This window comes from Bos indicus x Bos taurus, chromosome 22 (genome assembly GCF_003369695.1).
Source record: "Bos indicus x Bos taurus breed Angus x Brahman F1 hybrid chromosome 22, Bos_hybrid_MaternalHap_v2.0, whole genome shotgun sequence".
In the NCBI taxonomy this organism is placed as follows: domain Eukaryota; kingdom Metazoa; phylum Chordata; class Mammalia; order Artiodactyla; family Bovidae; genus Bos; species Bos indicus x Bos taurus.
In genome coordinates this window covers 47474583-47502020 of record NC_040097.1, presented here as the reverse complement: position 1 = coordinate 47502020, position 27438 = coordinate 47474583, and the positions used below count along the sequence as shown (strand labels likewise).

General features: G+C 43.3%; 1 protein-coding gene across 1 annotated transcript in view; it reads left to right on the top strand.

Annotated features, from left to right (window-relative positions):
- Window positions 1–27438, top strand: part of ZNF621 (zinc finger protein 621) — a 48343-nt gene continuing 20905 nt past the window's right edge. The window contains exons 1-5 of the mRNA XM_027522645.1: window positions 1–376; window positions 842–925; window positions 8184–8310; window positions 8853–8957; window positions 10304–11301. Of these exons, the coding sequence (XP_027378446.1) occupies window positions 902–925; window positions 8184–8310; window positions 8853–8957; window positions 10304–11301 (1254 nt within the window). The 5' untranslated portion in view covers window positions 1–376; window positions 842–901. The remainder of the gene's footprint in view (window positions 377–841; window positions 926–8183; window positions 8311–8852; window positions 8958–10303; window positions 11302–27438) is intronic.

Below are 27438 nucleotides of genomic sequence, written 5' to 3'. Positions count from 1 at the left end.
AAGCCCGCCCCTTCGGGTCACGTGAGGTCGCGCCGCCGGGACCACCGAAATGCTCTGCCCAGAAGTGCGCTGGGTGCCCGCGCTCGCTTCTGTGTGGGCTGTGAGAGTGCTTCTTGGGGTTCGGAGGGGAAGAGGGTAGGTTCTGGCGAGTTTTTCGTGCCAGTCTCGTCCGGCGCCGGCTTCCTCGTTTTCCTTAGCGCCTCGTCAGCACGCTACCCTGAACTCGCTTCTCTCTGACCGGATGCCCCGGCGTCTCGGCCTCACAGAAGCCGCAGAGATGGCTGCTGGGCCTCCTAGAGCCCCGGTCCAGACCTTTGCCACCGAGGCGTGATCCTCTTTGTTTGAAAGAAGTTGGCCCAACAGTTCCCCGTGGCCGGTACTGAAGTTTCTGATGTTTGGGGTCTCCTGCTTGCTTGGGTGGAGAGCCTCTTGGGGTCTCCCGTCCCCTGATAGCTCTTGTGACCCTGAATATTTTACTCAATCCAAATCCAGCCACCCTTGTTTCCTCTCCATAGGCACTTTTGGGAGTCAGTGACGTGGTCCCCATAAGCACTTTTTTAGGTTTTTAAATTTGTTCAGACCCAGCACTGTAGGGGCCGAATTCGCCATGTGTGTCTCGGTCCACTCGGTGTGAATGGTCCCAGGAGCGCTCTTGGGCAGAGGAGGCAGGTGGTGGATTGTCCCGAATACCAGCTAGAGCAATTCATGAGGAGGTGGGGGCCATCAGCCAGTGGAGGGCTGGTAGAGACTCCTGCCAATGCTGGAAATGAGACCGAAGACCGTGGGCGGTGTTGGTGATGTAGAAAAGGGACCATTGCGCTCATGGCTCTTCTTGTCTTAGTTTTTAAGGTTCTTGCTTTTCCAAACCGGGAAGAGTGCACAGAGCCAGGGGACATCAGCCATGCTCCAAACCACTTGGCCTCAGGTGAGCCTACCTTCATTTCAGTCTTAAAGGTCACGTTAGCTATCAGGTCATTAGGAAGGGACCGAAAAGGCCTAAGTTGGAGAGGCTGTGGTTTCCCCCTTGAATCCATCCCCAGGGCTAAGGTTGTAAATATGTTGTGGGGGAGGTAAGAGTCTTGTGTGTAGAGTGGAGAGTTTGGATATATAGGTTTAAGTAGAAAGGGGGGGACCCATGTCAAGAAATTCCCCCAGAACATGAAAATAGAGATAATTTGAGGTATTATATAAATAAAAGTTGTGTGCAGAGATATAGAAAACAACTTTGCCTAAAGGGAAGCATGTGGGGGTGGAGTATAAATTAGGAATATGGATTAGCAACAACAAAAAAATAAGGTTGCTAGGTGAGAAACCGCTTGAGAAAAATTCTCAATTGAAGAGATTGCTTCACAAATACTAGATGTATCCCAGAGAGACCTGCATTGTTCTTTCCATATGTGCTTTCAGACTAGGCACATAATGCTGAATAATGCAGACAGGTTCTCCTTTCTCATGGAGGGTACTTTTACCAAAAACAAGTTGATATCATAAGTACCTGTTGCTCAAGTACCGTGCTTCCTAACAGTGAGGGCCGCAGGTGGGCAGCATCAGGATCGCTTGAGTGCTTATTAAAATCGCCAGTTGCTAGGTGCCACCCTAGATCAGTAATCATCCTGGGTAGGAGGGTAGGTCGGTGTCAGGAATCTGTTGTAGCAGGTTCTGTGGGTGATTCTTATGCACCCTCTCAAATTTGAGAAGCCTCAAAGAAGCTCCCTTTGAAGGTGGTCGTCAGGGAAGCCCTCATGGAGGTGGTCACATGAGCTTGAGACCTCCTGAAAGAAGTAAAAATAGGCTGGAGAACTACTGGAGAGAGAGCCAAAGCTGAGCTTTCCAGGGAGTATAGCAAATGTGTCAGCCCTGAGGTAGGGGAGAAAGCTGGGTGTATTCTAGAGACAGAAGTTAGAGGAGGTAGTTCATTGTGAGGTGGGACAGTTAGGCACGTGTTTTGGAGGTCACTGTGAAGACTCTGGTCTCACTTCTGAGTTCAGTAGGAAGACCGTAAAGGATTTTAATCAGGACATGTGAAAGGGATGGATTTACATATCAAAAAGATTTTTGGCCCATAGTGGTGACTTGCTTGCAAGAGTGTGAGTCACTTAGGAGGATGTTGCAGTCCGGGTAAGAGGTTAAGTATTGGTGTCCCTGCTCTCTCATCTTTCTTTTTTTAGTAGACTCTTTTTTTTTCCCCAGTGAGAAATTTTAGGTTCATTGTATAATGGCGCAAAAACCACAGAGTCCCCAAATGCTTTCTGGCCCCATACGTGGATAGCCCATTATCAGAGTGGTACATGAATTCAACTGATGAACCTACATTGACATAGTCACCCAGAGTCCATAGCTTGCACTAGGGTTCATTCTTGGTGTTGTACATTCTGTGGGTAACGTGTATAAATGATGTGTATTTACTATTATATCATACAGTGTCTTTTCACAGGCTCTAAAAATCCTGTGTCCTGCCCTCCCTTCCTGGCAACTGTTGATCTTTTTGCTTTTTCCAAAATATTGTGTAGTTGGTATCCTACCTTTTCATGTTGGTTTCATTCACTTAGTAGTATTCATTTCAGGTTCCTGTGTGACTTTTCATGGCTTGATAGCTTGTTTTCTTTTTAGTGCTCTATAATACTCCATTGATTATACCACAATTTATTCACCTACTGAAGGACCATTTGTTTGCTTCCAAGTTTTGGCAATTGTGAATAAAGCTGCAGTAAACATCTTTGTGTTTGTTTTTGTGTGGCCATAAGTTTTTAGCTCATTGGGTAGATACCAAGGAGTATGATTGCTGGATTGTATGGTTAGAATGTGTTTATTCTAGTTTTATAAGGAGCTGTTAAACTGTCTTCCAAAGTTTGTATTTGGAAAAGAATGAGAGTTCGTGTTGCTCCACATCCTCACCAGTGTTTGGTGGTGTCAGTGTTTCGGATTTTGGTCATTCTACTAGGTGTGTTGTGGTATCTCATTGTTTTAATTTGCATTTTCCTGAACACATAAGTTGTAGAGTATCTTGTATACCTGTTTGCCATCTGTATAACTTCTTTGGTGACATTTCTGTTCGGGTCTTTTGCCCACTTTTTCATTGGGTTCATTTTCCTGTTGAGTTTTTAAGAGTTCTTTATGTACTTGGGGTAATAGTCCTTTGTTATGTGTGTCTCTTTAAATGTTTTCTCACTATCTGTGACTTGTATTCTCATTTCCTTGAAGTATTGTCCTTTTAAGGTACTGTTTAATTCCCCGTCATCTTTTCTTTCAAAAATGTATTTCCTTCAAAACCTTCTCAGCTCTATGATGAGTTACTTTTTTTCAGATGACTTTAAATGAACCTCAACTGCTGCATAAATCTCATTGATTTTTTTTTTTTTGGTGAAGAAGTTGATTTTATTGGAATCATAGGCAAAATTGGGGATTGACTTCTTTACAAGTTTGATTCTTCCCATTTAGAAACACTGTATAATTTATTCAGTTCCTCTTGTATTTATTTTAATAGACATATAGTTTTCTTCATCTTGGTTTTACAGGTTTTTGTTGGGTCTGTTCTTAGCTCTTTTCATATGAATGGCATCTTATTTTCTACCATTTTGTCTTTTAGCTGATTATGATGATACTTAGGAAAACTAATCATTTTGGTTCATTTATCCTATATCTAGGTAACTTAATGAATTATTCTGTCAGTTTTAAATGTTTTTCATTGTCTTGGGTCTTGGATATTTTTTTAAAAAGATAGCTATTTCATCTGCAAGCAAAGATATTTATGTTGCTTTTCTATATTTATGTGCCTTCTCCAATCTTTTTTAAAAAATTATTTATTTTTAATTGAAGGATAATTGCTTTACAGTATTGCATTGGTTTCTACCAAACATCAACATGAGTCAGCCATAGGTTTACCTATGTTCCCTCCCACTTGACCATCCCTCCCACCTCCCTCCTCATCCCACCCCTCTAGGTTGTTACAGAGCCGCAGTGTGAGTTCTCTGAGTCATACAGCAAATTCCCGTTGGCTATATGTTTTACATATGGTAGTGTATGTTTCCATATTACTCCCTCCATACCTCCCAATCTCTCCTCCTCCTCTACCCCTAGCCATGTCCATAAGTCTGTTCTCAATGTCTGTGTCTTCATTGCTTCTCTGCAAATAGTTTCATCAGTACCATCTTTCTAGATTCCAGTTTTAAGCGTTCAGTTCAGTCGCTCAGTTGTGTCCGACTCTTTGTGACCCCATGAATCGCAGCACGTGAGGCGTCCCTGTCCATCACCAACTCCCAGAGTTCACCCAGACTCATGTCCATCGAGTCAGTGATGCCATCCAGCCATCTCATCCTCTGTCGTCCCCTTCTCCTCCTGCCCCCAATCCCTCCCAGCATCAAAGTCTTTTCCAATAAGTCAACTCTTCGCATGAGGTGGCCAAAGTACTGGAGTTTCAGCTTTAGCGTCATTCCTTCCAAAGAAATCCAAGGGCTGATCTCCTTCAGAATGGACTGGTTGGATCTCTTTGCAGTCCAAGGGACTCTCAAGAGTCTTCTCCAACACCACAGTTCAAAAGCATCAATTCTCAGCTTTCTTCACAGTCCAACTCTCACATCCATACATGACCACTGGAAAAACCATAGCCTTGACTAGACGGACCTTTGTTGGCAAAGTAATGTCTCTGCTTTTGAATATGCTATCTAGGTTGGTCGTAACTTTCCTTCCAAGGAGTAAGCGTCTTTTAATTTCATGGCTGCAGTCACCATCTGCAGTGATTTTGGAGCCCCAAAAAATAAAGTCTGACACTGTTTCCACTATTTCCTCATCTATTTCCCATGAAGTGATGGGACCAGATACTATGATCTTCGTTTTCTGAATGTTGAGTTTTAAGCCAACTTTTCCACTCTCCTCTTTCACCTTCATCAAGAGGCTTTTTAGTTCCTCTTCACTTTCTGCCATAAGGGTGGTGTCATCTGCATATGTGAGGTTATTGATATTTCTCCTGGCAATCTTGATTCCAGCTTGTGCTTCTTCCAGCCCAGCATTTCTCATGATGTACTCTGCATATAAGTTAAGCAGGGTTACAATATACAGCCTTGACGTATTCCTTTTCCTATTTGGAACCAGTCTGTTGTTCCATGTCCAGTTCTAACTGTTGCTTCCTGACCTGCATACACGTTTCTCAAGAGGCAGGTCAGGTGGTCTGCTTTCCCACCTCTTTCAGAATTTTCCAGTTTATTGTGATCCACACAGTCAAAGGCTTTGGCATAGTCAATAAAGCAGAAATGGATGTTTTTCTGGAACTCTCTTGCTTTTTCGATGATCCAGCGGATGTTGGCAATTTGATCTCTGGTTCCTCTGACTTTCCTAAAAGCAGTTTGAACATGTGTAAGTTCACGGTTCATATATTGCTGAAGCCTGGCTTGGAGAATTTTGAGCATTACTTTACTAGCGTGTGAGATGAGTGCAATTGTGCGGTAGTTTGAGCATTCTTTGGCATTGCCTTTCTTTGGGATTGGAATGAAAACTGACCTTTTCCAGTCCTGTGGCCACTGCTGAGTTTTCCAAATTTTCTGGCATATTGAGTGTAGCACTTTCACAGCATCATCTTTCAGGATTTGAAATAGCTCAACTGGAATTCCATCACCTCCACTAGCTTTGTTCGTAGTGATGCTTTCTAAGGGCCACTTGACTTCACATTCCAGGATGTCTGGCTCTAGGTCAGTGATCACACCATCGTGATTATCTGGGTCGTGAAGATCTTTTTTGTACACTTCCCATCACTTCATGGCAAATAGATGGGGAAACAATGGATACAGTGACAGACTTTATTTTGGGGGGCTCCAAAATCACTGCAGATTATGACTGCAGCCATGGAATTAAAAGACACTTGCTCCTTGGAAGAAAAGCTATGACCAACCTAAACAGCATATTAAGAAGCAGACACATTCATTACTTTGCTGACAAAGGTCCATCTAGTCAAAGCTATGATTTTTCCAATTGTCATGTATGGAGGTGAGAGTTGGACCATAAAGAAAGGTGAGCACTGAAGAATTGATGCTTTTGAACTGTGGTTTTGGAAAAGACTCTTGAGAGTTCCTTGGACTTCAAGCAGATCCATCCAGTCCATCCTAAAGGAAATCAGTCCTGAAAGTTCATTTGAAGGACTGATGCTCAAGCTGAGGCTCCAGTACTTTGGCCACCTGATGGGAAGAACTGACCCATTGGAAAAGACCCTGATGCTAGGAAAGATTGAAGGCAGGAGGAGAAGGGGACAACAGAGGATGAGATGGTTGGATGGCTCACCAACTTGATGGATATGAGTTTGAGTAAGCTCCGGGAGTTGGTGATGGATGGGGAAGCCTGGCGTGCTGCAGATCATGGGGTTGCAAAAATTTGGATTAACTGAGCCACTGAAATTATATAGTATCCCTGTTCAGGGTACATATGGCTGCAGCAAGGATTGCCTATGTGATTATCATTCCATTCAGACTCACAGATCAGTTGCCTCACTGTCCCAACAGCCTCAAATGTTTCTCCTCTGTCCTAAACGGTTGCCTCAATGTGGGATCTCACCCCTCCTTCAGTTCACCCCCAGGTGCAGTCCTCCTCACACTCCTCTTTTCCCCCCTACTTCTTTTGTCCTACAGAGTTTGCATGGTTTTATATATTCTTTTCTGGTGATCAGGTACTCCTGCTCGCTCTCAGCTGCTGTTCTATAAGATCGTCTGTGTCTGAAGGTGTATTCCTGATGAATCCATGGAGAGAGAAGTACTCCTTTTCTACTTATGCCTCCACCATCTTGGATCTCCTGAACATTCCTATTTTTAGTTTTTTAAGGAACCTCTGTACTCTTCTCCAGAGTCTGTATCAATTTACTTTCCCATCATCAGTGTAGGGAGGCTCTCTTTTCGCCACACCCTCTCTAGCATTTATTGTTGGTAGATTTTTAGATGATGGCTCTTCTGATCAGTGTGATACTTCATTGTAGTTTTGATTTGCATCTTTTCATGTGCTTCCTGGCCACTTGTATGTCTTCCTTGGAGATGTCTGTCTAGATCTTCTGCTCATTTGTGATTCGGGTTTTTTTTTTTTTTTTTTTATTGAATACATGAGCTGTTTGTAAATTTGGGAGATTAATCCCTTATTGGTAATATTGCTTGCAGATATTTTCTCCCATTCTGTGGGTTTTTTCTGTGCAAAGGCTTTTGAGTGTAATTAGGTCTCATTTTCTTCTTTCCATTACTCTGGGAGATGAATTGAAAAAGATATTGACACGATTTATTTCAGAGTGTTCTGCCTATGTTTTCCTCTTAAGAGTTTATAGTATCTGGTCTTATATTTATTTAATCTATTTTGAATTTATTTTTGTAGATGGTGTTAAAGAAAGTTCTAATTTCAGTTTTTTAAATGTGTAGCTGTAGTGGGACCATTTCAAAGGAGTGGCTTCTCTGCATGTAGTGTAAGCTGGTGGAGAAGGCTAGAGAGAAACTAGGGCGGGGAACATACGTGGTTGTACACATGTATTTTTGCTGAGCAGAGATAGGGAGAGTAGTTGGTGTACAGAGAATAAGGTGACAGGTTATGGGTACCCCAGACTTCCCTGGTAACTCAGCTGGTAAAGAATCTGCCTGCAATGCAGGAGACCCTGGTTCGATTCCTGGGTCAGGAAGATCTGATGGAGAAAGAATAGACTACCCCCTCCAGTTTTCTTGGGCTTCCCTGGGGGCTCAGATGGTAAACAATCCGCCTACAATGCAGGAAACATGGCCTTGATCTCTGAGTTGGGAAGATCCCCTGGAGAAGGGAATGGCTAGGACTCCAGTATTCTGGCTTGGAGAATTCCATGGACAGAGGAGCCTGGCAGCCTACAGTCCTGCCAGGGGTTGCAAAGACACAACTGAACAACTTTTAGTATGGTATGTCAGGGCAGCTGATGCTAGAGAGACAGCTCCATGGAGACAGGAACATAAGAGGTTGATACAGTTACAGCCCCTGATGAGCCCCTGATGCCAGGCTTTGAGGTTTAGAGCTGCAGAGCTGAGCAGGTAGGAAGCCTTGGTGATCCACATTTGAAGGTGGGAACCAGTGCTCTTGTCCATAGAACAGACCTTCCACGGGGCTCAGAGTCACAGACCTTGGCACGTCTGTTTCTTCCCTGAAGCTCATACTGGCCCCCTCTGGCCCTCACTCAGAGCCTGAGCAGGAACCTGTTGTTTCAGGAGCCAGTGACCTTTGAGGACGTGGCCGTGTACTTCACCCAGAACCAATGGGCCAGCCTGGACTCTGCGCAGAGGGCCCTGTATAGGGAGGTGATGCTGGAGAATTACAAAAATGTGGCTTCCCTTGGTAAGATCTCTCAGTGGCCCTCTGATAGTTGGTCTTCCTCAGATGTCTTGGGAGTTCTAGTAGTCCTCAGGGTTCTGTGGAGATGCTGGGTGGGGAAATCCCAGGTTCCCCTTGGCTTTGAAGTTGGACTTTATTCCTTCCCAGGGAAGAGCGTGGTTTTGGACCCTGAGGGAAAGGACTCTTGGGGTGCCCCCAGGAGACCTCAGTTCCTCCGTCCTTGCAGTGTGGTGGATGTGGGCCCTCTCCTGTGTGCAGGAGCCTCCCAGGATATCGGTACATTCATCCTTCCTGAGGGGATGTCCTTTCTTCTGAGTCAGGGCGAGCTTGCACTTCCTCCCTGGGGAGAATCACTGTCTCCCTGATCTTTGCATGGAGTCAGTTTGGACCCCTTCCTCAGAACCCCTGTGTGGCTCATTGGTCCCCCAGGCAGTCCCCTTCTCCCCCCAGCTCAACTCGCCTGCCTTGGGGTGGGCAGAGGGATCTCAGTAACAGCTCTGGATGTCTCCCCTCAACTTGTCTGTCTCTCTGTCTTGTTGGAGTAGTGTCTCCATTCCCCAGACCTGATCTGATCTCCCAGCTGGAGAGAGGGGAAGCTCCATGGGACCCCGATCCCTGGGAAGCAGAGGATTTGAGAGGCATCTGTCCAGGTGAGTAAGGGGACTTAGCACCTTCTGGTTTTGCCTTCCTGGTTTACTGGAAATGTTTCTTCTGCAGTGGAGAGCAAAGCTCCCTGTAGCTGACCCTCTGACCTGTATTGAGTTCCTGTCCCAAACCTGTAAGGACAGTTTTCATGGCAGGGTGGTAGGGTTTCAGCTATACTTTAAAGAAGGTGTGATTCTGTGCATCAAACTGATTGATTTGTACCATAGCTATGATTTTATTTGCCTTTTTAGTGTTTATATAATTTTTAGTATTTTAAAGTTCCTGATGCCATAACGTTGTGGTTTACAATGAATTTGTTTTAAATGGGGCCATAGAGGAAAGGGCAAGAATACTACCCCACTGAACACACACACCCACTTACCCTAAAATTTCCTAGAATCTTTGCTGATGAGTTAGTCCTGGGAGGTTTTAATTATTTGGGTTTTCTTTACTCATTCCCAGGTAGCTCAGATGGTAAAGAATCTTCCTGCAATGTGGGAGACCTAGGTTCAATCCCTTGGTTGGGAAGATCCCCTAGAGAAGGAAATGGCAACCCACTCCAGTATTCTTGCCTGCAAAGTCCCATGGTTGGAGGAGCCTGGCAGGCTACAGTCCATGGGGTCGCAAAGAGTTGGACGTGACTGAGCGAATTCACTTTTCTTTGCTTTAGGAAGAAACTTTCCAGGCCTCACTTCTCACACATATTGTGATACTGTAAAAAGTGGTTTCTTCAGCAGTAAAACCGCGGTGGCCTACAGTTCTCCAATCAACTTGTATTCCCACTGACTTGCTGAAATAATCTTTTATCCCAGAATGTTATATGAAATATTTAAAAGTAGAATTGTCAGGCTGTTATTTAGAATTCAAAATTGGGGGTGGTTTCCTGGCTTCCAGGTGGGGCATTGGGGTCCATCGTTTCTCTGTTTGTGTTGCTGGGCTACTCAGCTGCTCCCCTTCATCTCACCGATGTCTTATCCCTCCCTGAGGGTCTCCCTCTCTCTCTCTTTTGAAGCCTGTTTGCATTTCGTGCTGGTCCATCTTACCTCACCCATTCTTTTTTCCCCTCCTGCTTCCTTTCCTTCCCACTCTTGAAATTCTCATTTGCCCACCTCGCCTGCCCTGGTTCATTGCCCAGCCCTTCCTTATAAGAGGCACTTCCTGGACTGCAGTGTCATCTTTTGTCCAGTTTATGCTGTTGTTTTCCTTTTTCTCTCTTATCCTCTCTTATGGAGGCTCATAACCATCTCATGGGATATTTTTGGAATATCGCATCCTACGAGAGAAAACCAGGACCACTGCATCCCATTCCTTCCAGTTCAGTAACGAGGAAACTTGTGGTTTCTTTGGTCAGGTGGTGAGAGGGGCATCAAGACAGAAGAGCCAGCGGTAGCGCAGCAAGCCTCCGAGGGCACAGAGGCCCACAGCAGGCCCGTGGGAGGGCTTCTCACAAACGTGTCTCAGCACTTGGATTTTGAAAACAAGGCAATGTGGCAGACTTTCAGTCTGAATCCCAATCTGATACTTCGAGGTGGCATGAAGTTCTACAAATGCAAAGAATGTGGGAAGATCTTCCGATATAACTCACAGCTCCTTCGGCATCAGAGTAGGCACACTGGGGAAAAGCCCTTCAAGTGCAAGGAGTGTGGCAAAGCTTTCAAGTCCAGCCAGAACTGTATCGTACATGAGAAAAATCACATTGGCAAAGGACCCTATGAATGTAAGGAGTGTGGCAAAGGTCTGAGTTCCAAAACCGCCTTGACCCAGCATCAGAGGATCCACACGGGGGAGAAGCTCTATAAATGTAAGGAGTGTGGCAAAGGTCTGAGTTCCAACACTGCCTTGACCCAGCACCAGAGACTACACACTGGGGAGAAGCTCTATAAGTGTAAGGAGTGTGGGAAGGCGTTCACCCAGAAGATCACCTCCATTCAGCATCAGAGAGTTCACACCGGAGAGAAGCCCTATGAGTGTAAGGTGTGTCGGAAAGCCTTCAAGTGGTACCCCAGCTTTCTTCAGCATCAGAAAAGGCACCGTGTGGAGAGGCCCATCAAGGCTTTTGGGCCGCCCCTGCTGCGTCCCCAAGGCCCCTCTGCATCCTTAGCTCCTGGGTGTCTCCCGGGCCCGGGCTCTACTCCTGTGGCTGTGGCCTTGCCACACACCGTCCTCATTCCTGCCTCCGGGCCCATGTTCATGCTGCTGCCCGCCTCTGGGGTTCTTTCTTCCCCTGTCCAAGTAGTTCGTGTCTTCCAGGGTCTTCCTCCTGCTGTGAAGCCTTCCCCAGTTATTCTGACCCCTTCTCCTCACCCCCGTGACCTCTCTCTTGGCACTTCTCTGGCTGTTACAGCAGATGTCTAACCTACTTCAGCTTGAACTGTAGCTTTTACACTGTACTTGTGTTCCAGCTATTTGAGCATAAACCCCATTGTAATCGAGATACATCTAAAGACTGTGTTATATACAATATATTCTCTTCTGGGTAGAAAATGGAAACACTTGACTTTCATATTGGTCCCTTTCAGACTTGAACAGTAATGACCGTATCTGCATCATGGGGCTGCTCGTGGGTGAAGTGCTGGTAGGACGCTGTGGTGAATTAGGGATGTTTGAGAGAAGATATCCCCATGTCAGGCCCCTGTGATGTGAGAGAAGCTGCCTGGGAGAAACAGGAGGCATGTGAGATCTGTCAGAGTTTAGAATTGGCCTGAGTTTCCAACCAGGGCCTTTAGAAATGAATGCAGGTGGTTCAGTGGTTGAAGGTTCATGGTGTCTTCATGCAGTGGAAGTTGGGTTGCCTTTGACACAGATCATTGAGGATCTCGTACGTCTCTGCAAAAAATCATGCGGAATAACCAGTTAAAAAACATGTATTGGGCTTCAAGGGTGGCTCAGGGATAAAGAATTCACCCTCAATGCAAGAGAAATGGGTTCAGTCCCTGGTCCAGGAGATCCCACATGCTATGGAGGAAGTGAGCCCCTGTGTTGCAGCTACTGAGCCCACCTGCCTCAGCTACTGAAGCCCGAGAGCCCTAGAGCCTATGCTCTGCAACAAGAGAAGCCACTGCTGTGAGAACCCTGTGTACTGCAACCAGAGAGTAGCCCCTAATTGCTGCAGGTAGAGAACAGCCTGTGCAGTAAGAAGACCCAGCACAGTCAAAAAAAATACATGTACACAGTGATAGCAATTATTTATATGATTGATAGGAATCATGTCTTGAAACATGAAAGGTTTTTTATTTTTTAATCTTTAGTTTTGCTCTTGATATGTAGTTTCCTTTTACCTTTGGTTTCCTAAGCGCACACACACCAAAGCATTCATCTTTGCTCCACCCATTGGGTACATTTTTCTTGGTGGGCGTTCTGGTTTGCTGTTTGCAAGCATTGGTTTCTGCATTTCCTTTTCTCCAGATAGCATAAATTATGAGTTTGGCAAACTACTAAAGAAATAGGAGCAGAAGATTTGGGGGAAATCTGAATATGCCTGTGTAATGTTTTTAAAATAATTTTTACTTATTTATTTTTGTTGGCACTGGGTCTTCACTGCTGCCCTGGGCTTTCTCTACTCGTGGTGTGCGGGCTTCTCGTTGCAGTGGCTTCTCTTGTTGTGGAGCACGGGCTCTAAGTGTGTGGGCTCAGTAGTTGTGGCACGTAGCCTTAGTTGCCCCACATTGTGTGAGATCTTCCCAGACCTGGGGTCAAACCTGCAGTCCACCAGGCTCCTCTGTCCTCCACTGTCTCCTGGAGTTAGCTCAAATTCTTATCCATTGATCGGTGAGGCTATTTAACCATCTAATCCTCCACCTTCTTCTGCCTTCAGTCTTTCCTAGCATCAGGGTCTTTTCAGTGAGTTAACTTGGTGTCAGATAGCTAAATTATTGGAGCTTCAGCTTTAGCATCAGTCCCTCCAATGAATACTCAGGGTTGATATCCTTTAGATTGACTGGTTTGATCTCCTTGCAGGTCAAGGGACTCTCAAGAGGTTGTGACAGGTTAGTGAAGTAGAACTTTGGATCGTTCTTGCTTTTGACTTTAGATGAGGTCTTTTATAACTATGCAAAAGACTATGTGAAGTAATTCCTGGGAAAAGAACTGAGTTATGCATTACAGGCACACCTTATTTTATTGCACTTCATTATATCTGTTTTGCATATACTGTGTTTTTTACAAATTGAAGGTTGTGACAACACTGCATTATTGGAAAATGGCTAAGATATTTTAGCAATAAAGTAATTTTTAATTAATGCTGTTCCTCTTTTTTTTTTGACATAATACTATTACACACTTCACAGATTGTAGCGTAAACAACTTTTATATGCACTGGGAAACCAAAAAATTCACGTGACTTGCTTTCTTGCTGTATTTGCTATATCATGGTCCTCTGGAACCAAACCCACAATATCTCCAACATATGCCTTACTAGCACTGTTGTGCTGTGCTTAGTCACTCAGTGGTGTCCAACTCTGTACCCGCCAGGCTCCTCTGTCCATGGGGATTCTCCAGGCAAGAATACTGGAATGGGTTGCCATGTCCTCCTCCAGGGGATCTTCCCAACTCAGGGATCAAACCTAAATCTCCTGCATTGCAGGCGGATTCTTTACCATCTGAGCAACCGGGGAGCCCAAGAACACTGGAGTAGGTAGCCTTTCCCTTCTGCAGGGGATCTTCCCAATCCAGGAATTGGAACTGGGGTCTCCTGCATTGCAAGCGGATTCTTTCCCAGCTGAGCTACCGTGGAAGCTGGTAAAGTATTACCACAGATTTAAAGTAAATCCTTAAATGTTTATGGAAGGGGCCATACATTTTTTAAAGTTGTTTTTCTATCTACATGTTTCTCCATTGTCATTAGTGCTTCTTAAACTTTACCATGTGTCTCAATAACCTGGTATAGAAAGAGTAATTTTCTGGCCTAACTCTCAGAGATTCTGATTTTTAAAACATGTTTTATGAGAGTATAGTTGATTTACAATGTTGTGTTAGTTTCTGTTCTACAGCAAAGTGTCTGTGGATATCCATGGTGATGCCCAGACCTTTAGTGTGGACCATGCTTTGAGAGAGCTGCCTTGAGCAGAAGATGTCTGGGGCTGTACATTGATAAAGGGCTTGCCCTGTTAACTCAGTGGTCTTCAGGAAAGAGACCTCTAAAAATAGTTTGGGTGGTGTCACTTTAGAAGGAGAGAGAAAAGCAAGTGGAATTGGTCCATAAGGAAGAAGAGGGAAGGGGAAAGAGATCTGATGTGGCCTGTGGAGAGTCCTTGAGTTCTCACCTGCCAGGAAGTTCCTGAGGTGGACAGTGGCTACTTTTTGCTGTTTTTGTGGCTTACTTGCATGTTCACTGAAAGAGTGAGAAAATATTTTTTCTTATATAAAGTTAATACACTTTAAAAATAGCTCTTGGGTTAAAGAGAACACAGAGTGGATGCTGCAGATGAGTGGGACCGAACAGCAGAAGGATGAGATGTAGCATGGTCTATGGCATGTGGCAGAAGGTGGGGCTTGGAATAAGCTTTACAGTCTTGGATGCATTCTTTGTGTGAAAAGTCACTCAGTCGTGTTCTGACTCTTTGCAGCCCCGTGAACTGTAGCCCGCCAGGCTCCTTTGTCCATGGGATTTTCCACCAAGAATACTGGAGTGGGTTGCCATTTCCTTGTCCAGGGGACCTTCCTGACCCAGGGATCGAACCCAGGTCTCCTGCATTGCAGGCAGATTCTTTACCACTGATCCACCTGGGAAGTTTGAAGGCTTGCAGTTCAGAGTTGGGGATGGTGGTAGTCGTGGGAACCAAAATAATTACCCCAAAACTAAAACCAAATATAGACCTTTTCCCCCAGTAAACTTAGCAGAAATAAGATACAACAGACTTTGTTAAGATGGCCATTGAACATAGCATTCACACCCTCCTGAAACCCCATTGAGAAAGAGATTAAAAATTAAAAAGCATAAACTCAGAAGGACAGTGAAAATAAGCTAATTATAACATTTTGGAAACTCGAAATTAGGTGAAGGAGTTATGACTAAGTACAGCTAAGAAAAGTAAATCCTAAACCATGTTGCGGGAAGCTGAGCAGTGCCTCCATGTGGCAGAAAAGGTTAAAGATTTGGGTAACTTCTGAAAGTCTGCTGGCAACACAGGAGACCTGGGTTGGATCCCAGGGTGGGGAAGATCCCCTGGAGAAGGCAATGGCTACCGACTCCAGTGTTCTTGCCTGGACATCCTATGGACAGAGAAGCCTGGAGGACTGTACAGTTCATGGGGCTGCAAAGAACTGGACATGACTTTGCGACTAACACTTTCTCTTTTCTGGAAGTGTAGGTGATGCTGGTGGGGTGAAGAACAGGAAAATCAACTAAAAGTCTTTAAGAAACACTGAGATTCCATGTCACTTCCCCACCCCTCCCTGGGAGCAGTGTAGCAGGAATTTTTGGTGTCGGGGAACAACAATAAATATTAAGTCCTTCCCCTTGTAACCAAAACCTGCTCATCTCTTGAGGATGCTGCTTCCCCAGCACCATCCCTCACATCACATATTCTGGGTCCTCTTTCTCTGTGAAAGTTTCAGGCCACTCTTCACCTCTCACTTTGCCCCAAAACCTCCACCTTTGAATCCTGTCATCAGGCTGGAACCTCTGGGTCACATGCCCTTTGTTCCTTGAAGATGTTAGCTCATCACCTGCTGTCACTCTGCTCAACATTAATCTTAATTCTTGGTGTTTTCAGTGGATGAGCCTTCCAACAGCTCACCTCTCATTTTCTTTCTTACCCTTTCATTTTTCCTGAACCACTCCTTGATCATATCCTAGACCTCTTCATGATATAAAACTTCACCCCTCTGTAACCTCAGCACTTTAAATATCTTGACCTGTCTTTCTAATTTCTTCCTTTTAGAATCCTGATGCTAACAGTCCTTCAGCTCCCACTGTTCCCCTCTTTCACTGCTCTTCACTTTCTTCATGCCTGTTCTTTCTTTATCCTGCTTAAAGTCCATGGTCAGTTATTAGAACAGTTCCTCTACATTCTCCTTTAATGGCCTTGCCCTTTTCTGGCTTTGGTATAGACACAGTTGGCAGGACCCCATCTCTGACTAAATGCAGTTCTTTGCCTTCTTTGTGCCTGCGTCCATTCTACCGAAAGTAGTCAGGGAAAAGCACATTGTCATGTGGAATTATCCTGCTTGAGGTTCATGATAAGTAACTTCAAGTAGGCCCTTAATGCCTCCTACATCATACCGTATCTCCAGGCTTCCCTTCATTTTCCTGGTCTGCTGCTCTGTACCTCCTCTCACAAACCTTCCAGACCCTCCTGCCCGGTCGTCACCAGCCTCAGCTGATAGATTGTGCTCTCTGCTGGGATAACTGAGCTCCAGGGAGTGGCTGTGCCTTCAGCCCTGGTGCCAGAGTGAGGAGACACAGGTGGGACCCTTCCTCATTTCTTCTCCTTTTCAATTTCTAACATCTGACCTTCTCCCACCCACTTCTCATCTCATGTCCTAAGGCAGCTCTGTCACGTTCAGCAGCCCGCTTCTACTTCCTAATTCCCGGTCAGTGTGCGGTTGCAGACATTTTTTTTTTTTTTTTTGGTCATATTGTGTGGTTTATAGGATCTTAGTTCCCCAACCAGGAATTGAACCTGGGCCCACAGCAGTGAAAGTGCAAAGTCCTGTCCACAGGACCATCAGTGAATTCCCCAGAATCTATTTTAACATGTTTAAGCAGAAAGGGATTTGCTACAAACCACTAGGTAGCTTACAGAATTCCCAAAAAGGAACCAAGCTGGGCTGTCACATAGGCATGCTCAGAAAAGGGACCAAGGACAGCACCAAGAGGCTCCAGTGGAAACCCAGCAGCTGCTGGTGCCTGCTGCTGGACTGGCACCCTCACCACACCGAAGAGAGGGGCTAGACCTCCAGGAGGCTTGCTACATGCGCTGAGAAAAACCAGGTGCATCCACATCCGTTTAAGGATCCTGACTATAGGGTCTCATGACCTTTATTTCCATCTTCCAAGTTGTACCTGCTCAATGGAAATTGGTTGTATGTGTACATCTAAGGAGCAAGGGCTTCTGGGAAATAGTTTTGAATTCTGCCTCATAAGTGAGATTTATAAGGTGGAGCAGTCCTAAAAAAAAAAGGGAAAGGATTTTCAAAACATTTGGGGCAGCTTTTATAAAATATCAAATATTCATTTCAGGCATAGAAAATGACCAAAATCTCTGAAGAATACACTATATTCATGGGTAGGGAAGGTCAATATCCAGATTTCAGTTTTTGCCAAGTGAATTTTTATGTTAAAAGTAATTCCAATCAAAATTTACAAGGGAAGTTGTCTGTGTGTGCGTGCATGTGTGTACGTGTGGAACCTCACAAATTGATTCTAGAATTTATACAGAAGAGCAAAGGACAAAGAATAGCTAAGACATTTTTGAAGAAGTTGGCTGATTTTGTGCTACCAGATATTAAATATATTGATAATGAAAAACAACAAAAGCAAAAACAAAGCTGACCTAAACTTAACATACACTGTAATATGATTTATGTGAGTTAAAAGAGCAATAGAGTGTTTAGAAATAGACACATTTTATACACAGTTACACACATTTATACAAAGTACAGAATTATAGAGAAAGTATAGAGTGATCAGCATCAGTGGCACAGGCTGAGGAAACATACTTCCTCTCCTCTTCTTCCTCCTCTCTTCTCCTCTTACTACTTCTTTCGTTCTGTCCCACATTCCAGGAACCCAGTCCCAAATGCTGCCCCTCAGTGGTCCAGCACTCCCCACCTTTGCCCTATTTGTTTTCTGAAAGCAATAGTAGATGTTTTGTTTCTAAAATATCTTGAATTAAAGATTCTCAAAGTGCTTTACAAAATGTGGTCTTTTTACACTTCTATAAGTAGATCAGTACAAAAAGCTTATTTTATGGCTGTTCAGAAAGAAGTTATATGATTTGCTTTAAGGTAAAAATCATATTGTCTTATTAACTTTTTTAAGATTTGTTTATAGCTGTGCTAGGTCTCCATTACTGTACTCTGGCTTTTCTCTAGTTGCAGCGAGTGGAGGCTACTCTTGTTGCGGCACACAGGCTTCTCATTGCAGCGGCCTCACTGGGGTGGAGCAGGGGCTATAGGCTCTCAGACTTCAGTAGCTCCATCTCGCAGGCTCTAGAGCGCTGGCTCTGTAACTGTGATGTATGGGCTTGGTTGCCATGCGGCATCTGTGATCTTCCCAGTTCAGTTCAGTTCAGTCGCTCAATCGTGTCCGACTCTTTGTGACCCCATGAATCATAGCATTCCAGGCCTCCCTGTCCATCACAAACTCCCGGAGTTCACTCAGACTCAAGTCCATCGAGTCAGTGATGCCATCCAGCCATCTCATCCTCTGTCGTCCCCTTCTCCTCCTGCCCCCAATCCCTCCCAGCATCAGAGTCTTTTCCAGTGAGTCAGCTCTTCACATGAGGTGGCCAAAGTACTGGAGTTTCAGCTTCAGCATCATTCCTTCCAAAGAAATCCCAGGGCTGATCTCCTTCAGAATGGATTGGTTGGATCTCCTGGCAGTCCAAGGGACTCTCAAGAGCCTTCTCCAACACCACAGTTCAAAAGCATCAATTCTTCGGCGCTCAGCTTTCTTCACAGTCCAACTCTCACATCCATACATGACCACAGGAAAAACCATAGCATTGACTAGACGGACCTTTGTTGGCAAAGTAGTGTCTCTGCTTTTGAATATGCTATCTAGGTTGGTCATAACTTTCCTTCCAAGGAGTAAGCGTCTTTTAATTTCATGGCTGCAGTCACCATCTGCAGTGATTTTGGAGCCCCAAAAAATAAAGTCTGACACTGTTTCCACTGTTTCCCCATCTATTTCCCATGAAGTGATGGGACCGGATGCAGGGATCAAACCTGTGTCCTCTTCATTAGCAGGTAGATGCTTAACCATTGTGCCACCAAGGAAGGCCCCAAGTCATATTATCTTAAAAGCTAGCTAATATATAAAAGAATATCTTGCTTAAAGAAAATATTTTGAAACTTCTATTACAAGAAGCCCAGTTGTAGGGCTGGCTCATCTATTTCTCATAAATGAATCAGTAATGATTGTTATTTCTACCAAAATATTTCGCCTCACTAGTTACAATGTGTGTTAGTTGCTCAGTCCTGTCGGACTCTTTGTGATCCCGCAGGGTGTAACCTGCCAGACTCCTCCGTCCATGAGATTTTCCAGGCAAGAATACTGGAGTGGGTTTCCATTTCCTTCCCCAGGGGATCTACCTGACCCAGGGATTGAACCCAGGTCTCCTGCATTGCAGGCAGACTCTTTACTGTCTGAGCTACCAGGACTGTTACAGGAAATTTCAGTTGGCCACAATTTTCAATTTACCCCATTACCACCTTCTGAAGGACACCTTGAATTGTTTTAGTCATGACCTGTGGCTTATGGGATTCAGTTTCCCAACCTGGGACCGAACCCTGGCCCCTAGCAGTGGAAGTGGAGAGTCCTAACTACCAGACCACCAGGGAATTCCCCTTGGATTTTAATAATGAGAAAAATATCTACTTTACTGGTGCTGTTTACCATTTAACATTTAAGCACAATGCACTGAAAGTTAGATTTTTCTATATCAGGTTTGTATTTTAAAAAACTCCAGAAATTGTAAATGGCCTTGCTTCAGGACAGTGACTAGAGACAGAACTGAAATGTATCAATGCCCACTTTCAGCTGTAATCTTTACTCTGTAAGAAAAGCAGTCTCAGGTATAGCAGTTCTCAGTGTATCAAATAAATACATGGGATAGATGAATTTTCTTCTTGCCCTTGTTTTGCCAGCAATCTTAGCAGTTTAGTTATAATTTGTTCTTCAGTGACTGTTGGCAAATTGGTTATCTAAGAAACGAGTGAAGTTCATTAGATTCTGTCAATAAAAGTGCAAATAATGAGTCTCAAAGGTATAGGCAGCAAAAATATGAAGCCAATTGTGTCTGTTCCTAAGAAGGTTTTCTTCATAGCCACTGTTCTGGGAACAGGGCAGTTTTCTTGTACCTTTTCAGCTGTCTAATTTTCCATAAACAAGATGCCTAATTATTATTTTTTTAATATTTATTTATTTGACTGCATTGAGTCTTAGTCGAGGCATGCTATACCAATCTTCATTGCTTCAAGTGGGATCTTTCACTGTGGTGCACAGAATCTCTACTTGCAGCTGGAGGGCTTAGTTAGTCTGAGACATGTGGGATCACAGTTCCCCAACCAGGGACTGAACCTGTGAAGCAGTGCAAGACAGACTCTTAACCACTGGACCAGCAGGCAAGTCCAGATGCCTAATGATTTTATGAGCAGTTAAGAAGAGGTGCCTACATTATCTCCACTTTTAAGCTCTTGACCATATAAAGTGGCTTTTAAATTTCTTTTTTTTTTTTCCTAATTAGAAATACATGCTTTGGAGCAAAAATCTTGTCTGGAAAAACACCTAGGCCTGAATTTCACCACTTTTAATGCTTTGGTGAATATACACACACACACACAGTGAATGTGCATGCATGCATGAATTATAGTTATGCATACTCTGTCACAGAGTTCTTTTCAGTTAGCAGAACACAATGTATGTGTCCTAGTAAACAAATCATCTGTAGTATCACGTGATATTGCACTGCATGGATTTCTCTTCTTCCTGGAACTAATATCTTATTATTGAATGTTTAGGATATTTCCATTTTGAATCTCTCTAAATACTTAGATGAACATCTAGTACATATGTGATTGACACAATTATGATTTATTATTTTTTACCTCATTCCATTTCAAAGGAGTGGAATATTTCTGTTAAACTAAAGGCCTCTTTGATACCCAGCCCAAGCTTGTCCTGCTCACTGTACAACAGGCCGATAAATTGAAAGGTGAGTCGTTGGGGCAAGGAATAATGACTTTAACTGGAAAGCCGGCAGGCCAGGAGTGATAGACTAATGCCTTGTCGCAAAGAACCCTCTTCCTTCAGCCAGAATTTGGGCTTCTGTTGCACAGGGAAGGGGAGGGCTCACTGCAATGCCAGTGGGCCAGGGGGACCTGACCCTATTATACCTTCTGTTCTTCTGTTTCGCTCTTATTATTTTCCCAGAGCTGCTCTATAAATCATAAATGGCCCTGCTTTTCACGTTGAGAAAGCCAGCATTGGTGCTGCTGTCCGAGGGACGCTGGAGACAGTCATGCCGTGGGCAGCCTCGTGCACAGGTTCTCTGTCTCTGTGGGTTATTTAGTCTCTCCCCGGTTACTCAGCAACATGTTCCCTCATTACCATTGTGCTTGAGGTATGTTACTAGAGGATTCAGGAAAGTAAGGGAGTAAACCAAAAAGAGAAATATTTAGAGCTCAGGAAATGGAGGATCCAATATTCACAGAGTAGTGAAGGGATGGGAAGAGAGTTGTACGCCTGTCCTAGGCAACAGCCCGTTTGAATTGAGTAGGACGATTAAATACTGTGGGGGTTAGGCCTCCAGGAAAAAAGGACAACAATATTCTAATTCCAGGCACATCATTATGCACTGTCAGAACACCAAGGAGTAAAAGAACCTAATTAAGAGCTTCTGCGGGTGTGTGGGAGTGGGGAATAGATCACATACATCGAGGAAGTGGAATCGAAATGGCGCGAGACTTCTCAGTAGCATCATGGGATGCTCCAAGAGAGTGGACAGTGCCTTAAAAATTCTGAAGAAAATTATTTTCAACCTAGAATTCCATCCCTAGCCAAACTATCCATCAAAAGTAAATTAATGCAAGTAGAAAAAGTGCTAACTATAAATGTACTGAGAGTACTGAAGCTGTAAATCACTTTCTGACCATTATAATAAAGATTGGTTCAGGTAAGAATCAATGGATGCTCAGTCTAGAGGGAAATTTAATGAGGATCAGAATATTTGTTTAATCTTCAATGTTTCCCCATGGAAGCTTATTAGTTGCAAGAGAAATCACAAAGTATCTACAAATTGCACAGCACCTTGACTGTATTATCAAAATTAACACCACCAAAGAGGGGAATTTGGAGATTGTATCCTTCATATGTGATGCCCTGAGAAAAGCACATCACTTGTGAGTATCCTCGTAAGGGATGATTATCCCAAATCTAATCATGGGGAATAACCAGGCAAACCCAGTATGGTGTATTTCTATTCAAAAAGGTGATTCTGTGTTCTTTTAAAATGTGTCATAAAAGACAAAGGCTGAGCAGGTATTCCAGATTAAGTGTGACTAAAGAGATATGATGCTAAATGCAATACCTGAGTGGATGGTCTATTGAAGGAAAAATAAACTGCTATAAAGGACATTATTGCAACATTAAAATATAGACAATAGATCCAAACTGGATCAATATTAAATTTACTAAAGGTTAACAGTATTGTTATTATGTAAGAATATTCTAAGGAAATATACACACTGAAATATTTATGGATAAAGGGCCATGATGTATGAATATTACTTTTTAAAATTATTTAATTAGAGGCTAATTACTTTACAACATTGTAGTGGTTTTTGCCATACATTGACATGAATCAGCCATGGGTGTACATGTGTCCCCCATCCTGAACCCCCCTCCCTCCTCCCTCCCCATCCCATCCCTCTGGGTTGCCCCAGTGCACCGGCTTTGAGTGCCCAGTTTCTTGCATCAAACTTGGGCTGGTGATCTATTTCACATGTGGTAGTATACATGTTTCAATGTTATTTTCTCAAATCATCCCACCCTCACCTTCATCTATTTCACATGTGGTAATATACATGTTTCAATGTTATTCTCTCAAATCATCCCACCCTCGCCTTCTCCCAGAGTCCGAAAGTTTGTTATTTATATCTGTGTCTCTTTTGCTGTCTCTATAGGGTCATTGTTACCATCTTTCTAAATTCCATATATATGCATTAATATACTGTAATTGGTCTTTTTCTTTCTGAATTACTTCACTCTGTATAATAGGCTCCAGTTTCATCCACCTCATGAGGACTACTGATTCAAATGTGTTCTTTTTAATAGCTGAGTAATATTCCATTGTGTATATGTACCACAGCTTTCTTATCCATTTGTCTGCTCATGGACATCTAGGTTGCTTCCATGTCCCAGCTATTGTAAACAGTGCTGCAGTGAACATTGGGGTACACGTGTCTCTTTCAATTCTGGTTTCCTCGGTGTGTATGCCCAGCAGTGGTATTTCTGGGTCATATGGCAGTTCTATTTCCAGTTTTTTAAGGAATCTTCACACTGTATGAACATTACTCTTAAATATTTCAGAGAAAATGATCATCTCTCTCCATCCATCTACCCCTCCCTCCCTCCCTCCCTCCATCCATCCATGAGAGAGAAAGAGGAGAGACAGAAAAAGAAAAAGCAGATATTAAAGAATATGGAACAAAATGCTAGTAACAGGTCAATGTGCATAAAAGGTAACACAAGTTTCATGTAACTATTCTTATTCTTAGAACTATTCTATAAGTTAGAAATATAAAGAAAGTAATATAAACGTGTTTTCAGACATCCAAGGACCAAATAGTTTAACCATCATGTTACAAGATGTGCTTCAGAAAAATAAGGAAGCAATGTAGAAAAAAACTACAGATGATCTAGGAAATTGGAAATCCAGCACAGGAGAAGGAGAAAAGGAAGCCCCAAGAAGGCAACAGTAATCAGTCCAGACTGGAACAGAAGGATGAAGCATGCCGGGAGATAGATCTGAAAAAAAAACAAAAACAAAAAAAACAAATGGGGACTGATAGATTACTGGGAAGTGTTTGAGTGTTCATAAAATTATTGTTTCACAAATCTGTAGGAGAATTTGGGAAAAAAAAAAATAAGGGGCAATACAAAACAAAGCAAATTTCAAAACAAAAAAAATCCAGGCAACTATGAAGTACAGGAAAAGCCAAAAATTTAAGAAAGAAAGAAAAGATAATCATAAAACACACCATGACTTATCAGGTAATGATATTTAGTCATGATAAGTAAACACTGCATTTTTATAGTCAAAATTTGTGATATATTGGGAAAACAATGGAGTATAGTGAGATGTAAAAATTACATCCTCAATGATCACCATCAGAACTCAACAGATTCTAAAAACAACCCTGTGAAGAGCAATGTAAACGTACGTGGCAGCTGCTGTCGTTTGCCCACGAAACAGCCAATCCATTTGTTCCTCTTCTGGATTTTGTTCAGCATTTCCCTCCTTCCACTGGCCATGTGTAGCAGGGGCATCCCCAAAGGGGAAATGCTGCTTGGTCCAAGCTGATCATGCTGGGCTTACACCCCTCTTTTTACCAGCCAGGGCATGGCAGTGTGCTTTGGTTCTAGCTGATGACACACTAGGGAGGGCTTCTCAGGGGTTTCAAGGAGTCCACTTTACATAGCAAGTGGCCTTTAGGCACTGTCATTTCTGGATGTGGTGTTCAGAGCTCCTGAGTCATCTTGTGAGCCCCATTCACAGCACCTTCTCTGTGGTGCTCCTTATCAGGAGGAGCTGTGCTGTAGAAGACAGCACAACTGTCTTCCTTCTGGGTTTCCGTCCCAACCAGAAAAGCACAAAGCCTACACTGCATCTTCTCCCCGTCTAGTTAATGTCCTCCTCGTTTGACTTTCTACCTACTTTGAAACCCAGGTACGTTATGGAGACATTGAGAAACAAGCTGGCAGAGACCTTCAGGGAACACCAGCCGACCCGAATTGAAAAGGCTGTTTTTTAGAGACAGTCCTCAATACCATTCAATGCAGGAGGGCCCCCAAGTGGTATATTAATAGCAAATGCCTATTTAAAATGATTTTTATAATGATAAGATAATTATATCACTGCTGTGCTGTGCTGAGTTGTGTTCAACTCTTTGCAACCCCATGGACTGTAGCCCACCAGGCTCCTCTATCCATGGAATTCTCCAGGCAAGAATAGGAGTGAGTTGCCATTTGCTCCTCCGGGAGTCTTCCCAATCCAGAGATCGAACCCGAGTCTCCTGAGTCTCCTGTGGTGCAGGTGGGTTCTTTATCACCAAGCCTCCTGGGAAACCTCTTTGTATCATTAGTAGTTCCTTTTAATTTCTTGGGCAAAGTTTAGTGGGTGAAGAATTGAGATAAACTTGTATTTCCTCTTGGAGGTACTTCACATGGGTAAATGAGGCCACATATTTGAAGGTTAAGGCCTGGCTCTCAGCAAAGAGCCCATGGATGGCTCTGTCTGGCAAGGCCACTGCTGGTATATAGACAACTGGAGGTCCATAGCTCAGGTTAAATATGCTCATTGGTCCATCTTATTGGGAGAGTATCAGTTTAGTTCAGTTGCTCAGTCGTGTCTGACTCTTTGTGACCCCATGGACTGCAGCACATCAGGCCTCCCTGTCCATCACCAACTCCTGGAGTCTACTCAAACTCATGTCCATTGAGTCGGTGATGCCATCCAACCATCTCATCCTCTGTCGTCCCCTTCTCCCGCCTTCAATCTTTCCCAGCATCAGGGTCTTTTCAAATGAGTCAGTTCTTCCCATCAGGTGGTCAAAGTATTGGAGTTTCAGCTTCAGCATCAGTCCTTCCAATGACTGTTCAGGACTGATTTCCTTTAGGATGGACTGGTTGGATCTCCTTGCTGTCCAAGGGACTCTCAAGAGTTTTATCCAACACCACAGTTCAAATACATCAATTCTTTGGTGCTCAGCTTTCTATATAGTCCAGCTCTCACATCCATACATGACTACTGGAAAAGCCATAGCTTTGACTGTATGGACCTTTGTTGGCAAAGTGATGTCTCTGCTTTTTAATACCCTGTCTAGGTTTGTCATAGTTTTTCTTCCAAGGAGCAAATGTCTTTTAATTTCATGGCTGCAGTCACTATCCACAATGATTCTGGAGCCCAAGAAAATAAAGTCTGTCACTGTTTGCATTTTTCCCCCATCTGTTTGCCATGAAGTGATCTGTGGTAGTTAAGTTCCATAAAGTCACTGTGAACACTGAATTAGTAAATATAGAAGAACCCTTCTCTCAGGGGAAATACAGGAGTAGGTTTCTGTGAGACTCTGGCCATAGTTTCATCAGCTAATAAAAACATGACCTTATTTTATGTGTGTTTTATTTTAGAGACAAGTTATTTCATATACATCATTGATTCATTAATACTGAACTCATGGCCAACAGTATCATAACTCATGCCTGAATTAAGTTTATCTAACAGATGTATTTTCTCCATAAGGCGCATCACAGCCTTCTTGCTTTTAGGAACACTGGATTGCATTTCAGGACATAAATGCAATGAGCCATCCTAAGTGGTGAAATTACTAACAAAAAGTGGCACAAAAGTGTGAACAGAGTGACATTAAATAAAACTACAGAAAAGGCATTTGTGTATAGCCTAAAGGATGAATGAAGGCAGAGTCCCCTTGATCAACCTCATCTAGGAATATGCAGAGTGGGTGACTCAAGGCTTTTGCCAGTCTTCACACGTCTGTGAATGACCACAAAAACACCCAGGGTATTGATTTTGGGGTTACTAATGAATTTTCTGAGTATAGAAATCCACAAATATAGAACCTGTGAATATTAAGAATTGGCTGTATGCATCTTTTAAATATAAGAATTATTTTAAAACGTAGCTTCAATTACCATTTTTGCTCCTAGATTCCTTAACATTATGGAGTAGCCATCACAATTCACGTTTTCCCAACTGTCTTATTAAAGCATCTTTATGAATCCATGGATTTAATCATAGCTGACATGTTTGAATTCATTTGCAAAGATTATCATGATTCATTTTATTACTTATCTTTACTATTATTATTACCCATGCTCAGACTGTCCCATCTTTGGCCACTGGGAGTTCTATTTGTTCAGGCAGCACTGGTTCCTTTTCATGAGAAATGGCCCATAGAGAGCCTGCTACGGGTGCTCATGCGATCAGCACTGTCAGTTTCCAGTGGACAGAACTGGGGAACAGGAAGTACCTGTCTGTCTATGTATCTGTCTACCTATCTAGCTAGCTATCTAATCAATCATGAAATAACATCATAAATTTGAACCTATGCTTCCTTTTAAGGTTCTGGATTATATGATTTTTACTCAGTTCTTCTAATACTTGTATTTCCTTCTTCCCACAGCCAGAATCTTCGTTCTCAAAAACAACATGAATGATAAAATATCATGTAATTTTTCAGTAGTTTTATCTGACATTGCATTACCCAAATGACAAGTCTAAAATAGCAGAACCACAGTAATATCATTACTGAAAAGTTACTCTGTTGCTGTTTTTTAAAGTTGGCGGATAGCTGCTTTACAATATTGTATTGGTCTCTGCCACACATCAACATGATCAGCCACAGGCATACATATGTCCCCTCTCTCTTGAACCTTCCTCCCGCCTCCCACCCATCCCATCCTTCTAGGTTGTCACAGAGCACCTGATGTGAGCTCTCTGTGTCATACAACAAATTCCCCCTGGCTCTGTTTTACATACGGTTATGTATATGTTTCCATGCTGCTCTCTCAATCCGTCCCTC